This window comes from Dendrobates tinctorius, unplaced genomic scaffold, assembly GCF_039654945.1.
Source record: "Dendrobates tinctorius isolate UK_male_01 unplaced genomic scaffold, ASM3965494v1 ptg000138l, whole genome shotgun sequence".
Lineage (NCBI taxonomy): Eukaryota > Metazoa > Chordata > Amphibia > Anura > Dendrobatidae > Dendrobates > Dendrobates tinctorius.
The window spans coordinates 8,828,966-8,845,667 of record NW_027361806.1 but is presented as its reverse complement, the minus strand read 5'-3'; the positions used below and the strand labels follow the sequence as shown (position 1 = coordinate 8,845,667).

The window sequence follows — 16,702 nt, the reverse complement described above, 5'->3', positions numbered from 1 at the left end:
CATAAAAGAGTGGGAAGGTTTAGGAGAGTTCAGTTGAGTTCAGTTCAGAGTCGGAGGAGAGAAGATCCCTGGGAGAGGGATGGAGGAAGGAGGTGCTGCAGCAGATCTCAGGGACCTGGGTCTGCTGGCACGGGAAAGGAAAGAAGGAGAAAGACATTGAACAGAAACCTGATCTTCCATAAGAAGGAAAGACTAGTACGGAACGTAGGAGTAAAAGGGAACAGAGGACGTGGGTTAGGAGAGAACCCTGCCTAGAGGTTCTAAGCGCAAGGCCGGGGCCCGGTCCCCGAGGTTGTATGAACACTAATGGTCCTACAGCAGACACCGGTGGAGTAGTGGGCTGTAAATGCACTACTCCCATCTAAGACTTGGGGGCACAACAGCAACTTGGATAGTGAGCCGGGACTCAGGAGTAAGGAGTCCCCGAAGCAGGCTACAGCTGTCTGCCGTACAAGTATTGTTCTTGGGAACATCTGTCAGGAGGAACTCCAGTGTAACTCAGTACTAGGAGTACTTCACACCAAAGGCGCTATAAGAGGAGACGTTCAGAAAGGCATATGTTGGCGGAGTGTTGGAAGGGAGCATTCCATCTGACCTGGAGGTTGACTGAGTCCCTGACCTGGAGGACACAGCACGGAGGCAGGCACCTGTGTGTACTACAGACTGTGAGTAAAGCTTTGGAACTACAAGCCCTGGTGTCCTCCAATTATTCCTGCGCTAACATACCCTGCACCACCACATCGGGGTACCAGCTTCTACACCGCCTGTGCCTCTCCTCTACCCCCTACATCTACACTGCCCTGGCACTACAGCTCCACCTGTGGGGAGCTTCACCATCTTGGCTGCAACCCACCACCAGCCCCAGCGGATCTGCATGCAGCGTCGGCTTAACATCTCACTTGCCGAACACCACAGGTGGCGTCACAAACTATTCATTTAATCAACTACAATTCCCCCATTACTTGGGCGCCCAGGGCCACGGACCGGGTCACTGCTGCTGTGACACATCCCGCTGACACCGGCCCGGTACCGAGTACCCCACAGCCCTGGGAGGGCAACCCAGGTCAGTCAGGGCTTTTGTCTCACCCTCCACAAAACAGGATTCTGGTATATGCACCAACGGAACCAATTAATATAAGGAGTCAGAGTGTGCTCTGTCGTGCATCATTTTCAGCCATATACACCTATTAAAGGCAGGCAACAAGACTCCGGTTTTGCAGGGGTGCAGACATAAGCACTGGCAAAGCCACTGACCACAGAGAAAGCACTATGTGAACCCAGTACTAGCTGTGTAAATCTGTATGCAGTTAGTTCCCTCTAGTGGTAGTTGTATAAATCTGCATGTAATGGACTTACCCTTATGGTGGTGGTGTAAGTCTGTATATAGTGAGCTTATCCCAAAAAAATCATTGCATAAATCTGTATCTCATGAGATCCCTTTAGTGGTGGCTGTATAAATCTGTATATAGCGAGCTCTCTTTAATGGTTGCTGTGTAAATCTGTATGTAGTGAGCTCCCCCTAGTGGTGACTGTTTAAATCTGTATGTAGTGAGCTCCCTCTAGTGGTGACTGACTAAATCTGAATGTAGTGAGCTCCCTCTAGTGGTGTCTGTGTAAATCAGTATGTAGTGAGCTCCCTCCAGTGGTGCCTGTATAAATTTGTATGTAGTGAGCTCCCTCCAGTGGTGCCTGTATAAACCTGTATGCAGTGAGCTTCCTCTAGTGGTGCCTGTATAAATCTGTATGCAGTGAGCTCCCCCTAGTGGTGGCTGTATAAATCTGTATGTAGTGAGCTCCCCCTAGTGGTAACTGACTAAATCAGTATGTAGTGAGATCCCCCTTGTGGTAGCTGTATAAATCTGTATCCAGTGAGCTCCCCCTAGTGGTGGCTGTATAAATCTGTATGCAGTTAGCTCCCCCTAGTGGTGACTGTATAAATCTGTATGTAGTGAGCTCCCTCTAGTGGTGACTGACTAAATCTGTGTAGTGAGCTCCCTCTAGTGATGACGGACTAAATCATAGAATCATAGAATCATAGAATCATAGAATCGTAGAGTTGGAAGGGACCTCCTGGGCCATCTGGTCCAACCCCCTGCTCAAAGCAGGATTCGCTAAATCATCCCAGTTAGATGTCTGTCCAGCCTCTGTTTGAAGACTTCCATTGAAGGAGAACTCACCACTTCTCGTGGCAGCCTGTTCCACTCATTGATCACTCTAACTGTCAAAAAGTTTTTTCTAATATCTAATCTGTGTCTCCTCCCAATCTGTATGTAGTGAGCTCCCCCTAGTGGTAACTGACTAAATCTGTATGTAGTGAGCTCCCTCTAGTAGTGCCTGCATACATCTGTATGCAGTGAGCTCCCCCTAGTGGTGGCTGTATAAATCTGTATGTAGTGAGCTCCCTCTAGTGGTGACTGACTAAATCTGTGTGTAGTGAGCTCCCTCTAGTGGTGACTGACTAAATCTGTGTGTAGTGAGCTCCCCCTAGTGGTAACTGACTAAATCTGTATGTAGTGAGCTCCCTCTAGTAGTGTCTGTATAAATCTGTATGCAGTGAGCTTCCTCTAGTGGTGCCTGTATAAATCTGTATGTAGTGAGCTCCCTCTAGTGGTGTCTGTGTTATCTGTGTAAATCAGTATGTAGTGAGCTCCCCCTTATGATGCCTGTATAAATCTGCATGTAATGAACTTACCCTTATGGTAGTGGTATAAGTCTGTATATAGTGAGCTTATGCCAAAAAATCATTGTATAAATCTGTATATCATGAGATCCCTTTAGTGGTGGCTGTATAAATCTGTATATAGTGAGCTCTCTTTAATGGTTGCTGTGTAAATCTGTATGTAGTGAGCTCTCTCTAGTGGTGACTGTATAAATCTGCATGCAGTGAGCCCCCCCTAGTGGTGGCTGTATAAATCTGTATGTAGTGAGCTCCCCCTAGTGGTGACTGACTAAATCTGTATGTAGTAAGCTCACTCTAGTGGTGGCTGTATAAATCTGCATGTAGTGAGCTCCCTCTAGTGGTGGCTGTTTAAATCTGTATGTAGTGAGCTCCCTCTAGTGGTGGCTGTATAAATCTGTATGTAGTGAGCTCCCTCTAGTGGTAGCTGTATAAATCTGTATGTGTTGAGCTCCACCTAGTGGTGACTGTATAAATCTGTATGTAGTGAGCTCCCTCTAGTAGTAGTGGTATAAATCTGAATCTAGTGACCTCCCCCTAGTGGTGGCTGTTATGATCAGCCCAACTTCTTTATCTCTGTTTTGCTCTAAGGTTGTCATCTTCATGGCCAGAAATCAATGATGATCAGTGATTCTAGCATTATCAATGGCAGTGTAAGTTTAATGATGATCATGCTGCTACTTTGTCCTCACTTCTTTACACTACAGCTCTGCTTACTCAAATAGGCTTCAGCACATAAACTCAGCAACAAGTCAGATCACAAATAATTTCCATTACAGCAATGATTATAAGCCACAAGTAACTAAAAGACAAAATCAGTTTTTTTTTTTATTAATACATAAGTTGAAATGACCCTAAGGAATACCAAGGGACTTGGAGTTGGAGATTTGGTTGTGAATGGAGTGTGGCTGTGATTGGAGTATTTAGAGTGTTGACCATTTATGATAAGAAGCCAAGTAATCATTCTTATGGTCTTCATGGGTGACATGATTTTCAGATGCACCATCTATATCCGGTCTATACATCCACAGAGGGTGGATACATCGGGATACTGTAGCAGCCACCATGAGCCCAGTCTATGCCCTATGGCACTTTCTCTTCATGGGTCTCACCAGGACCTCCAGAAGATGTTCCTTGTAGACTATGGTCTCCTGCAAAGTCGTCTACAGAAACCAGATTAGAAGGTGCAGGAACTTGAGGCTCCTTGTCTACTCAAGTTCTACAGTTGTTCATGTGGTTCTTGCAAATCATCCTCATCCAACTCTTCTCGATGGTCCTCAGGTTGGATGTAATTGTCCTCTATAAACCCATCCTCATCATCTTGTGGTGGAAGGGGCACCCCTGGCAGCTCATTCTGAGACTCCGTAATCCATTCGTTCTCAGGCAAAGGGCGATGCCGATAACTGCGGAAATACCGGTGGAAGAGGTTGCATTTGGCAGCAGCGGCGATGAGAAGGGACACGGTGCCTGCGATCAGCACGAATCCCACCAGGTACGGCCAACTTCTACCCTGAGAAACATTGGAGGCCGGTGAGGGAGTAGCTGTGGAGCAAAAATAAAATAAAAATCAAAGTTGAAATCCAAACCCTGACAACTGATAAAAACAACATTGTAACTCTGAGGTTGTCATCCAACTTTCCTGGGCTCCAAAATTGTAACCCCTCCAGGTAATGTTCTAAGTTACTACTACCCTGCCTGGATAATGTGAGCTTGTGTTATATAAATTGTGTTTCTAGCCTCCAACTTATGCAGGGGTGTAAATAAAGCGAAAGAACAGAATGAAAAAAATAGGACAGAAGTTGTCCTACCCAGACAGCCACCATTTGCAACAACTTTTTCCTATGGAGGTGAAAAGATGATTAGAGGGAGCCATGCATCAGTTCCCCTTGTTTGCCCATGTAGATGGGTGGAGCTTTGTCTGACTTTGGCGCCGCCCATGAGGAAGGAGACTCAGACCAACCTATGCGGAACACCCCATTTTTTTTTATTGGCTAGCTGACACTTTAGCATCTGGTCATTTTTAATCTTGGCTACAGGAGACTCTTACAGCATAAACTTCATGGTATGCTGAGACTTGTAGTTCCACAAAAGCTCCTGACATTCTGGTTATTTGTGTACAGAGACACAGAAGACGATAAGTACGCAGTGAAATATGAGCAGACGGAAGGTGTGCACATAATTATTATTAACGACCTTGTACAAACAAGGAAACTGGAAGGAGCCGAGGATTTAGCTGTGACAACAGTGTAAACACAAAGCCGCAGTCACATATTAAATGACCGCTGCCAAAATACTGCGCTCCCCTATCACACCCAATAGCTCCAGCGTTGGTGCTCAGCACCAGCTGCACCCGCAGAGCAGGAAACCTTCACTTCCTTCTCCCTGTGACGATGCTGGAAGTGAATTGAGCGGCAAAGAATCCTCTAAATGATGTAAAAACACATAAAAAGTGAAGAACTGGCCCCCAAAATGAAATATCCCCCCCCCCCTAAAAATTAGGCAATAAAAACCCTTTCTATTGAAGCTGGGAGACCACCAATAAGACCACCATTGCGGCTCACTTAGCATTCCCTCCTATTAATGTTCTCATTATAAACCTGCAGCTGACCATTTGATGGGTCAAAAATTCTGTACATTGTCCCCCATGCTTTACACTGCAGCATGCTTTAACAGTTAATGGAGAAATTATTTTCATAACAGTAAGGACAGAATGGTTATAGCTAAAAGTAAGTAACTAAATCACAGAAAGAAAAAGATTATTGAATAACTGCTGCAAACAGTCAAAGGGGAGGAGCCTCGGTGTAGGGGAGGAGCCTGGATACAGAATTTCTGTACAATGCAACTGTCATTACTTTAGAAGTGTGATGCTGCCCCCTGCTGCCAGGCACAGGACACTGCTGCCGTAAAAGTGGAGAACAATGGGGCAATGTCTACACGAAACATCCTGGCCGTATGTTCCCATTCTGTGACAGCAAGCAGAGATTGTAAAAACAGAGTCTATCTTAAGTAAAAAAACTTTTCATTAAATAAAAATTAATAATCAATAAATGAAAAAATAAATGTTAGTTCCCCTCTTGCTTTAGCGACGGCGCAGTAAATCTTATATACGAGGCAATGAAGGTCAGTACTGAGGCCGCGTGTCCACGTCAGGGCACAACTTACTGCTGTTGGAGGACAAGCTGCCATTGGAGATTTCGCTGACGTCACGGATGTAGCGTTGGATGACCTCGATGGCGACATCGCCCGCAGCCTGAACTTCAAGTTCCCCCTTTTCAATCAGCGTCGGACAGGAGCAGAAGTCACCAGAAACTGGAAGGAGACAAACGTCAAGTGGGTTCAAGATTTCAGCTATTTCCTTTTAATTTTGTAGAAAATAAGTAAAATGTCATTAAAAGTGGACATAAAGGGGGAACCCTGACCACGGGGCCCCTCTTATGTGTCTGATGGGAGGGGGCGACGCGCTCATTTTCTCACTACTCTTTACCTGATAGAATAGGAGTTAGGGGAAAGCCATTCTCCCGGTAAATGACATCCAACCTATAAATTATTTCTAAGGTGGCCTATAGGTAAAGGAGGACTCCATCCTCATTACTAAGTTTGGAGCGAGGACATAGCAATGGAGAACGAAGCCGTACCCTCGCTCTGTCGCACGATGGCTCCATAAGCCCCTTTGCCGAGTAGACACCGGTATTGTTAATGGGATATAGTAGGTGGGTGCTCTAGAACAGATCTGGCGTTAGGGTCCGAGATCTTTACAGGGGTTGTCCGACGGTAAAATAATTTATTTTTAGGCATGGATTGTTTGAAAATAATAAATGGAGGCATATTCACATTCCAGGGTCCCCATGGATCCAGCACAGACCGCCATGGAGGATTACACCGGCTCCAGAACTGCTGGATATCACTGACTATAAGGCCGGGGTCACACTAACCGACGCAAAATACGGTCAGTATTTTACATGCGTAATACGGATGAATGGCCCCTAAACAGTGCTCCGTATGTCATCCGTAATCAAGGTGTGGTCGCGTATTTTGCGCATGTAAGCATCCGTATGTAATCCGTATGGCGAGATTTTCTCTCCGCCTTGCAAAATGGACAAATAATGGAGCCCTATGACAGGGTTTATAACACAAACCAAAGAATAGATATAGACACATAGAATGTATATCTATATATATGTATTCTATGTGTCTATATCTATTCTTTCTTTCTTTATTAAACCTGTCAGTGTGAGTTTACTGTATAGCGCACTGAATTGCCGGCTTTTCTAAAAGACACCGGGTGCGTATTTCTCGCAAGTCACACGTGTGGTCCGTGTGTAATCCGTATTTTTTGCGCACCCATAGACTTGCATTGGCGTATTACGGCCGTAGTACGCTGACAATCGCAGCATGCTGTGATTGCCATGGAGCGTAGAATACGGATGAGAAATGCGAGGGACCCCATAGAGAATCATTGGTCCGTGTCTAGTGCGTGCTTTTAGCGCCTCTCACTCGGCCGTATTCCTCGCGAGTGTGACCCCAGCCGAACAGGCTGGTTCTGCGACTTCTGAAAAGAGCATACATCACTTCCGGAGGCGATGCAGGCCTCCATGGCAGCCTGCGTCGGATCTGTGGGGTCTCCTCGATGGTTAGCATGCCTCCATTTGTTATTTTTAGAGTTGAGCGAAACAGGTCGGCCAGATTCATAAGTCACCGACTTATGGCAAAGTCGGGTTTCAGCGACTGAAACCCGACCACAGTGTGAGGTCGGCCATGCCATCGGCAAAACGAGCGCCAAAGTCGGATTTCCCAGAATGCTTGCATGTGACTTTTCTCAGCCACTAAGCAAGGACGTACACTGTGGGCAACAAGATGACATGTGCAGCAGAGAGAGAGTTTTCGCGCACTTTTAAAAAGCGGTCCGGCATGTAGGTGTGTTTACTGTCCTCCACTCCCTGCTGACTTTGCTTCCCCATTGACTTGCATTGGGTTTCGTGTTTCAGTCGGACCTCCGACTTTTCCCGATAGTCGGCCGATTTCGTTCGACTTGACTTTTGAGAAAGTTGGGTTTCATGAAACCCGACTCAACCCTAAAAAAGCCAAAATCGCTCATCTCCAGTTATTTTCATACAATCCATGCCTAAGAAAAAAAAATTCTTCCTGTCAGACAACCCCTTTAAATTAATCCTGAGTTGAGGATATGATTTGAAGGCCTTTTTGACATTTATGGGGTTAATTCCTTTTTGCTCACGAGGTCCCCCAATCATCAGCAGATCACAGTGTCCTGGTGCTGAGACCTCCAGCAATCATCTGCAATCTATGGAGGAACCTGGAAGCAAACGTGTGAGCCCTCGCGGGAAGGGTCCTCTCTCCTCCTGGACCTGTTGTGACTTGTATTGTATAAGATTACTGTACTTGTATGTATTATGTATACCCCTCCTCACATGTAAAGCGCCATGGAATAAATGGCGCTATAATAATAAATTATTATTTCCCTGCAGCACCCCCACAGGATAAATGAAGCATTACATCATGCCTACCTAGTTTTATGATTACTTCCGTGTGTTTTATAGCAACATTTTCACGGTTTACAATGTTTTTTTTGAGACTTGCAGCTTCTTTATAGAGCACTGAAAACATGGTGACGAGTAATAAAATTAAAAGAGAATCTCTTACATCAGGGCAATGTTTCCTGATCTGCAGCTCTCCAGGTTAAAAAACTACAACTCCCATTAGGCAGGCTCACAGGACATGATGTGAGTTGCAGGTTTGTAGACCTCCAAACAGAGGAACCTAATGAGCTAAATTGTACCATGAAATCCCCCCCACCCCCATGGTGCAAAACTGCAGAAATGTGGCTCCGGTGACTGCGCAGACAGGACTCACAGACGGCATCTGATGATCCTTAGTGCCGTAGTCTGGATTGGCCTCACTAACCTTTGCGGCTCCTGGGTGGATTCTTTGGTGCCTGATGATATAACACCATTAAAATATAATACTGGTGTGAAACCGATTCTCTTTACGAGGCAGAATATGTCGTTGTTGCATCAATGAGACAGATGCAATATTTCCTATTCTTAACAGCGGCAATGCTGGGCTCTTCCAAAACCCACAAAGATTTCAAGAAGGAGGCCGCACATGGGAGACCGGAGGGGAAGGAGGCCGCACGTGGGACCCCTGAGGGGAAGAGGGCCACACATGGGACCCCTGAGGGGAAGGGGACCACACATGGGACCCCTGAGGGGAAGGGGACCACACATGGGACACCTGAGGGGAAGGGGACCACACATGGGACACCTGAGGGGAAGGGGGCTGCACATGAGACACCTGAGGGGAAGGGGACCACACATGGGACACCTGAGGGGAAGAGGGCCACACATGGGAGACCAGAGGGGAAGGAGGCCGCACGTGGGACCCCTGAGGGGAAGAGGGCCACACATGGGACCCCTGAGGGGAAGGGGACCACACATGGGACCCCTGAGGGGAAGGGGACCACACATGGGACCCCTGAGGGGAAGGGGACCACACATGGGACACCTGAGGGGAAGGGGGCTGCACATGAGACACCTGAGGGGAAGGGGACCACACATGGGACACCTGAGGGGAAGAGGGCCACACATGGGAGACCAGAGGGGAAGGAGGCCGCACGTGGGACCCCTGAGGAGAAGAGGGCCGCATGTGGGACCCCTGAGGGGAAGAGTGCCGCACATGGGAGACCAGAGGGGAAGGAGGCCGCATGTGGGACCCCTGAGGGGAAGAGTGCCGCACATGGGAGACCAGAGGGGAAGGAGGCCGCACGTGGGACCCCTGAGGAGAAGGAGGCCGCACGTGGGACCCCTGAGGGGAAGGGGGCTGCACATGAGACACCTGAGGGGAAGGGGGCCTCACATGGGACACCTGAGGGGAAGGGGGCCTCACATGGGACACCTGAGGGGAAGGGGGCCTCACATGGGACACCTGAGGGGAAGGGGGTCTCACATGGGACACCTGAGGGGAAGGGGGCCTCACATGGGACACCTGAGGGGAAGGGGGCCTCACATGGGACACCTGAGGGGAAGAGGACCACACATGGAACACCTGAGGGGAAGGGGACCACACATGGAACACCTGAGGGGAAGGGGACCACACATGGAACACCTGAGGGGAAGGGGACCACACATGGGACACCTGACGGGAAGGGGGCCACGCATGGGACACCTGAGGGGAAGGGGCCACACATGGAACACCTGAGGGGAAGGGGGCCACACATGGAACACCTGAGGGGAAGGGGGCCACACATGGAACACCTGAGGGGAAGGGGGCCACACATGGAACACCTGAGGGGAAGGGGGCCACACATAGAACACCTGAGGGGAAGGGGGCCACACATGGGACACCTGAGGGGAAGGGGGCCACACATGGGACACCTGAGGGGAAGGGGGCCACACATGGGACACCTGAGGGGAAGGGGGCTACACATGGGACACCTGAGGGGAAGGGGACTGCATATGGGACACCTGAGGGGAAGGGGACTGCATATGGGACACCTGAGGGGAAGGGGACTGCATATGGGACACCTGAGGGGAAGGGGACTGCATATGGGACACCTGAGGGGAAGGGGACCACACATGGTATACCTGAGGGGAAGGGGGCCCGCCGATGGCCAGTGCTATTCTCAACTGCATATGTGTTGTCAGGATGCAGATTCAGTTGAAAAGCATGGTGGAGTGGAAAGCCATTGGCTTCATGAACCACCACTCACTATTAACAAAGACAGTTTGGGGGGCTACTACTGTATGGGCGCACAATAAAGGAAGGCTAGTACTATTGTATGAGGGCACAAAAAAGTCACTACTACAATATAGGGGCACATAAGGGGAACACTACAATTACTATATAACTGTATAGGGGTACAAAAGGGGAACGCTATTACTACTGTATAGGGCACAAAAGGGGGACACTACTACTGTATGAGGGCACAAAAGGGGGACACTACTACTGTATGGGGGCACAAAAGGGGAACGCTACTACTGTATAGGGGGACAAAAGGGATTCATTTCCATTGTATGGTGGCAAGTGAGTGGTCTTCTAAAAAAAATGTCTTACTGTATGATGGAACTGATAAGAATTAGCTACACATTCATAGGAGTCCTCAGTTTCTCCCTCCTGCAGCTGTGGCACTGGGACAGACACCTATTCTCCTTATATTGTGTCTAATCAGATACTAAACGCCACAACTGGGCAGCCTATTTGCATAGTTGGAAACATTAATTTCCATAAGGACTGATTGCTGTACATGAACTATCGACTCTTCCAACATGTTTCGCATGTTTCGCACTCCGCTATCATGGTGGATTGGGCAGATCGAACTCTTCATTAAATATAAATGAGCAAAATAAATAAAAATAAATAAATTGCTATATCAAAACACAACACCTCCACCGTGAACCTTCTTCCAAAACCAACCAACAGTGACCACCTACCCATAACCGCCTTCCCAATACCTCGATCTCGGGATTGATGAAGTTTTCTCCTGGAGGAGCAGTCGCAGAATCTTTGCCTGGCTAACTGGTCCACCAAGACCCCCATCCTGGGCGATGACAACAGGGTGGTGCCCCTCACATCCAGCCTGGTCAATGCCCTAAGATTCCATAGATCAATGTCTTGAAAAGTGTTATTTCTTAATATCAGAGTCTGAAGACGGAGCAGTCCTTTAAAAGCATCGGAGTGTAGTCTGGAGATCTCACAGCTGCTCAAATCCAAGACTCGGAGATGGGGCAACGTCTTGAAAGTTCCCGCTGGGATGAGGTGTAAGGAGTTCCTGGACAAGTTGAGAAAAAGAAGTTCTGAAAACTTTAGAGGTAAAAGTTGCAAGTGATGGATGGAGTTGGAGGATAGATTCAGGTAGTGGAGATGATGGGGGAGGTTGTTGGGAACATTAGTGAGTCCTTGGTGGCTGCAGTCTGCACGGCCCTATAGAAAGTCCACACACAATAGATTAGTTTGTTTTTTCACTACTCCACCCATCATCACAATGACCCATCATTTTGGTTTTGTGCATATTCTCTCAGTCTTAAGCCCCCGTTACACACTGCGATATCGCTAGCAATATCGCTGTAAAGTCACCGATTTTGTGACGTTACAGCGATATTGCTAGCGATATCGCTGCATGTGATACTTAACTCCGACCGGCTCCCCCGCTGGTTATCGCTGATCGCGCGAGAAGCTGCTGGACCATTCCTTGTCGGTCACTTCCTGCTGTGACGATGAGCGACGCGTGGAGCCGGGCGGGAGGACGCAGGATCGCCGCGTCTGACAGGTAAGTAGCGATCCCCGTCCCCAGCGATGTCGCTGGTGAGATCTGCCTGTGTGGCAGCTCACTAGCGACCACCTAGCGATGCACCAGCGATTCTGACCGCGTCATATCGCTAGTCGGGATCGCTGGTGCATCGCTAGGTGTAACGGTACCCTTAGGCCGGGGTCACACCTGCGAGTGCAATCGGGACCAGAGTGTGCGGCTGCATGTCTTTCTATGCAGCTGAACGCTCTGGTCCGAACCACCGGCGGCAGTTCCGGGTATTGAGGTGAGAGACTCTCGTGAGTTTCTCGCATTGCACTCGCAAGTGTGACTCCGGCCTTACAATATGGCTTCAACATTGTACGGCTATGTGCACACGCTGCGGATTCTGCTGCATTTCCGCAGAGTTTTTGGCCCTGTGGAAACGCAGCAGTTCCGCAGACATGGTACAGTACCATGTTAGCCTATGGCATTACAAATCCGCTGTGCTCACGCTGCGGTTTTTTCCATGCGGTTTTGCTGCGGTTTACAAACCGCAGCATGTCAATTCTTTGGGCGGATTCCGCAGAGGTTTTACACCTTTAACATAGTAGAGGTGTGAAACCGCAGGGCAAAACCGCAGGAAAACCACAGGTCACTTTACCTGCGGTTTTACCTGCGGATCCGCGCGGAAAAACCCGCAGGTGAATCTGCAGCGTGTGCACATAGCCTAACAGTTTGAGACTTTTATCGACATCACACATATTTCTCCACATCAACAAGCCTGTGTCTGACTCCACCCGGTAGGGTAGATCTAATTTTCTTGCAAAGTAGTCCGTTGTCAGATGTGCATAGTCATGTGACTATAAATCATAACCCAGAGCATGAGATAAAAATACTAAACTATGGCTTAAAAATCTGATACTTATACATCTCCATTCTCCTATTTTCAGGACTGGCTTCTTTGGGGACATCATCATTTTTGGGGTCTTTAATCCCCTTCCTCTCATTATGTGTGGTGCTTTACCTGAGCGGTCAGTGTACAGGGGTGCGCGGATGCTGCCAGGAGCAGCGAGGAGAGGTACAGGACGAGCCTCATGCTGATACAATCTGTCAATGAGAAGACAATACAAAGGAAATATATTTATTTTTTGGGACTTGTTCACATGCAGCATTTTACAGTTCCAGCAAAGTGAATGAGGTATCTGAAAACTCCAGGCACTACTTTTTTTTTCCCTTTAAATCAAAGCGTTTTTTTATTATTATTTTTTTTTTTTAAATCTGCAGAATGTTTTGCATTTTCCACCCATTCAAATGTATGGGAAAAATAACGCAAGCACAAACTGTGCTCAAATATGCGCATATTTTACTCAGCAATTTTTCTGCTAACACTCTCTCTGGATTCTGCTGCAGAAAAATCTCCTGCAAATACTTAACATGTGCACATACCCTTAGATGGAATGGACAATTAGTAAGAAAATGACTTCACTTTACATGTAAATGAGGAATATCACCGTTATTGGCAATTTTCTGACTTGTATCTTGCATTTATCATCACTTTCTGTGCTAATGGCTCCATGCAGGCTATGTAGAAGCAGCTTCAGCATGACGGACATTATACAGCAGTATCATGCAGCATAGCTGTGAATTCGGCACTGGGTGAGATAAAACACTTACTAGAAAACTGCAGTTGTATGGAGGATATTATATAGCAGTAGAGCTGTTAATCCAGGACTGAGGTGACAAAAAAATACTTGTCAAAAAGCAGCACAATCAGTCTGTGCCTTTCTTACTCTGTTCCCCTTCTCTCCATAGACTTCAACATGCAGCTATAATCTGATCCCTCAGTGCGCTCGATAATCCATCTTTTCACAATGATGGATCGGAGTCATTTTTTTCAGAGTGGATGGTGAGTTTAGAAGACAAGAAAGAGGAGAAGAGGTGGCTCATAAGTGGGGAACTATTACAAACTCATATTCACATGTACTATTGAAAATAAAGTGACCATGTGATCCCTGTATAACTGACACATTCTAATATACTTTGTGTTTTAATTTCACTCTATATTCTAGATCTCTGCTTGCTGTCAGCTAAGCACCTTGGCAGCACAAATCTCTATCTTGCATTGATAGTTTATTACAATGCATCAGTGCAGGTAGCAAATATCAACCTGGATTACACACTGTTTATCTTACAGGGAATTATCAAGAACAAATACAACTGAAACAAACCCTCAGCTGTGGAGACGGAATAATTGTGCTCAGATCATCAATCTCTCAGTGGAAACAGCAATGTTCCCATTCACTTACAGCAGGAAGAGGTCTTGATAATGGCAAGAAATTAAAATGGAAATTGCTTTAGAAAGTCCAGGTTTATTAGTAGCAATTTGACAATCAGATTTCCAAACAGATACAGTTTGTGCATCCGTTTTCCTGTCTGTGATCATCTGCCCCTTGGGGGCGGGGGTAATATTCACTATGGCCAGTATGGCTCCTCTATTGCATCCACAGAAGGCAGAGATGATGCCGATATGGGATATTATATTCTTGGACTATCTATATATTATTTTCCCTTGGATCTATAACATTATCATACAAATATCTTGCAATGATGGACCAATCGTAATAATTATACCCCGTGACAATTGTGCAAGAGCATCTTTTAACCTGAAGGGCAGTTAAATTAACTCCTTCTTTGCTCGGAGCAGGGCTGGATCCTCACCCTGGCACATGAGGACAAAGGTTCAAGACTGAATGTGATTATTTTATATCGAGTAAATTAACCACTTTAGACCACACAGGAACTTTTAGAGGTAAATCCCTCCAAAAATTCCTATCACCCCCCAAACCTTGATCGTGTTAATGTCCAACTTGCAACTCTTTTGCTTTGTGTTCGGCAGCAGCGAGACCCACAAACCCCCCATCACAGATCACTGAGCAGTAATAGGGGCTTCTGTACCGTCCTGGTCTGTAATGATGGAGGTGGAAGTAAAGGGGTCGGTGGTCTCCGGTTCTGCCGTCAGGATTTCCAATAGACAATAAATTGGTCAGTAAAACGATCCAGTGTCCATAAAAAGTGGATGACGCGGGAGAATCTTGCACAAATTATTGTGATTCTAATTCTCATCATTGTACAAGGTTCTTATCAGCATCTGACCCGTCGACGGACACTGAGCGCTTGGGGCCCCTGATCTGACCCGGGGATGGACACTGAGCGCTTGGGGCCCCTGATCTGACCCGGGGATGGACACTGAGCGCTTGGGGCCCCTGATCTGACCCGGGGATGGACACTGAGCGCTTGGGGCCCCTGATCTGACCCGGGGATGGACACTGAGCGCTTGGGGCCCCTGATCTGACCCAGGGGTGGAGACTGAGTGCTTGGGACCCCTGATCTGACCCAGGGGTGGACACTGAGCGCTTGGGACCCCTGATCTGACCCGGGGACAGACACTGAGCGCTTGGGACCCCTGATCTGACCCGGGGACAGACACTGAGTGCTTAGGGCCCCTGATCTGACCCAGGGATGGACATTGAGCTCTTGGGGCCCCTGATCTGACCCGGGGATGGACACTGAGCGCTTGGGGCCCCTGATCTGACCCAGGGACGGACACTGAGCGCTTGGAGCCCCTTTTCTGACCCAGGGACGGACACTGAGCGCTTGGAGCCCCTTTTCTGACCCAGGGGCGGACACTGAGCGCTTGGGACCCCTAATCTGACCCGGGGACGGACACTGAGAGCTTGGAGCCCCTTTTTTGACCCGGGGACGGACACTAAGTGCTTGGGGCCCCTGATGTGACCCGGGGACGGACACTGAGCGCTTGGGGCCCCTGATCTGACCCGGGGACGGACACTGAGCTCCTGGGGCCCCTGATCTGACCTACACACAGATGGCCCTTAGAATCTGTATCATACATTTCATTTTTTTAATTCTTTTTTTGTCTGTTTGCAACTCTTGGCTAAGTTGTCCGGAAAAAATAAGTAAAAACCCATGTTGTTGGTTTGTATATATTAGATGAATGTTAGCTGAAGCCGCCATTGTCTTTGGGACCATCCAACTGTCTGAGGTGCCTGGGGCCTCCTGACTCTCCCTCCATAGTTGGAATTACAATGGCTGATCCTTTTGTTTTCAGGGGAGAAAAGCTCACGCATGGGGAATCGCTGACTGCCGGCAAACTTGTATGGCTATAGGGATACAACTGTCAGTAATGGCAGATACATGACATATACAGATTCCCGGGGGCCCAGCTGCTCTTGTCACATTCCCAGAGCAGCTGTGGAGAGGTCACCTGTGCCGGCCCCCCTCACCTGTGCCGGCCCCTCACCTGTGCCGGCCTCTCACCTGTGTCCCCTCACCTCTATGTACGTCTCTCAGGTCTGCACCATGTCCCTACGCCACCTTCCATTCACATTCCTCTTCCTGAAGGTGAGGGGTGGGGACTGGCAGCAGGGAGAGGTCCAAAGGTGGCAAAGCTGGTTAAAGAATAACCTCCCCTGTGTATGAAGAAAGACAACAGATGAGGGTTATGTCAAACCGTCAGATCCACAGGAGCCTCCTACCACCCTACATCAGTCCATGGATGGCACAAGACACGTAACATTGGCGCTACACGAATGCCATGCCCAGGGCACAAACACCAGATAAGGTGACGGGGTAGAGTCAGGCGGCTGCAGTAAAGCTGGCGATAAAGGAGTCGTCTCATGTCAGTAAAGATGAAGGATTATATGGACATAAATTCCTTTTTCCACCACTTACACTGTTTGCTGTCAGTGAATGAGAACATTGCTCTT

General features: G+C 48.0%; 1 protein-coding gene and 1 long non-coding RNA gene across 4 annotated transcripts; one reads left to right on the top strand and one right to left on the bottom strand.

Annotated features, from left to right (window-relative positions):
* Positions 1-3,480: 3,480 nt before the first annotated feature.
* CUNH1orf210 (chromosome unknown C1orf210 homolog) lies at positions 3,481-16,365 on the bottom strand. Of its 3 annotated transcripts, none has more exons than XM_073544532.1 (5): positions 16,268-16,365; positions 12,943-13,025; positions 11,122-11,611; positions 5,840-5,986; positions 3,481-4,219 (listed from the first exon to the last, which is right to left on the bottom strand). In XM_073544532.1, exons 2-5 carry the CDS (start codon positions 13,012-13,014, stop codon positions 3,897-3,899), a joined length of 1,032 nt encoding a protein of 343 aa, XP_073400633.1. In that variant the 5' UTR covers positions 13,015-13,025; positions 16,268-16,365; the 3' UTR covers positions 3,481-3,896. The 3 variants fall into 3 exon arrangements, with proteins under 3 accessions (XP_073400633.1, XP_073400635.1, XP_073400634.1); XM_073544534.1 differs by having other exon boundaries at positions 11,143-11,611; XM_073544533.1 differs by having other exon boundaries at positions 16,254-16,352.
* On the top strand, positions 11,227-15,025 carry LOC141048692 (uncharacterized). Its single transcript, XR_012220113.1, has 2 exons — positions 11,227-11,499; positions 12,869-15,025. It is a non-coding gene; the product is annotated as an uncharacterized lncRNA (long non-coding RNA).
* Positions 16,366-16,702: the final 337 nt, after the last annotated feature.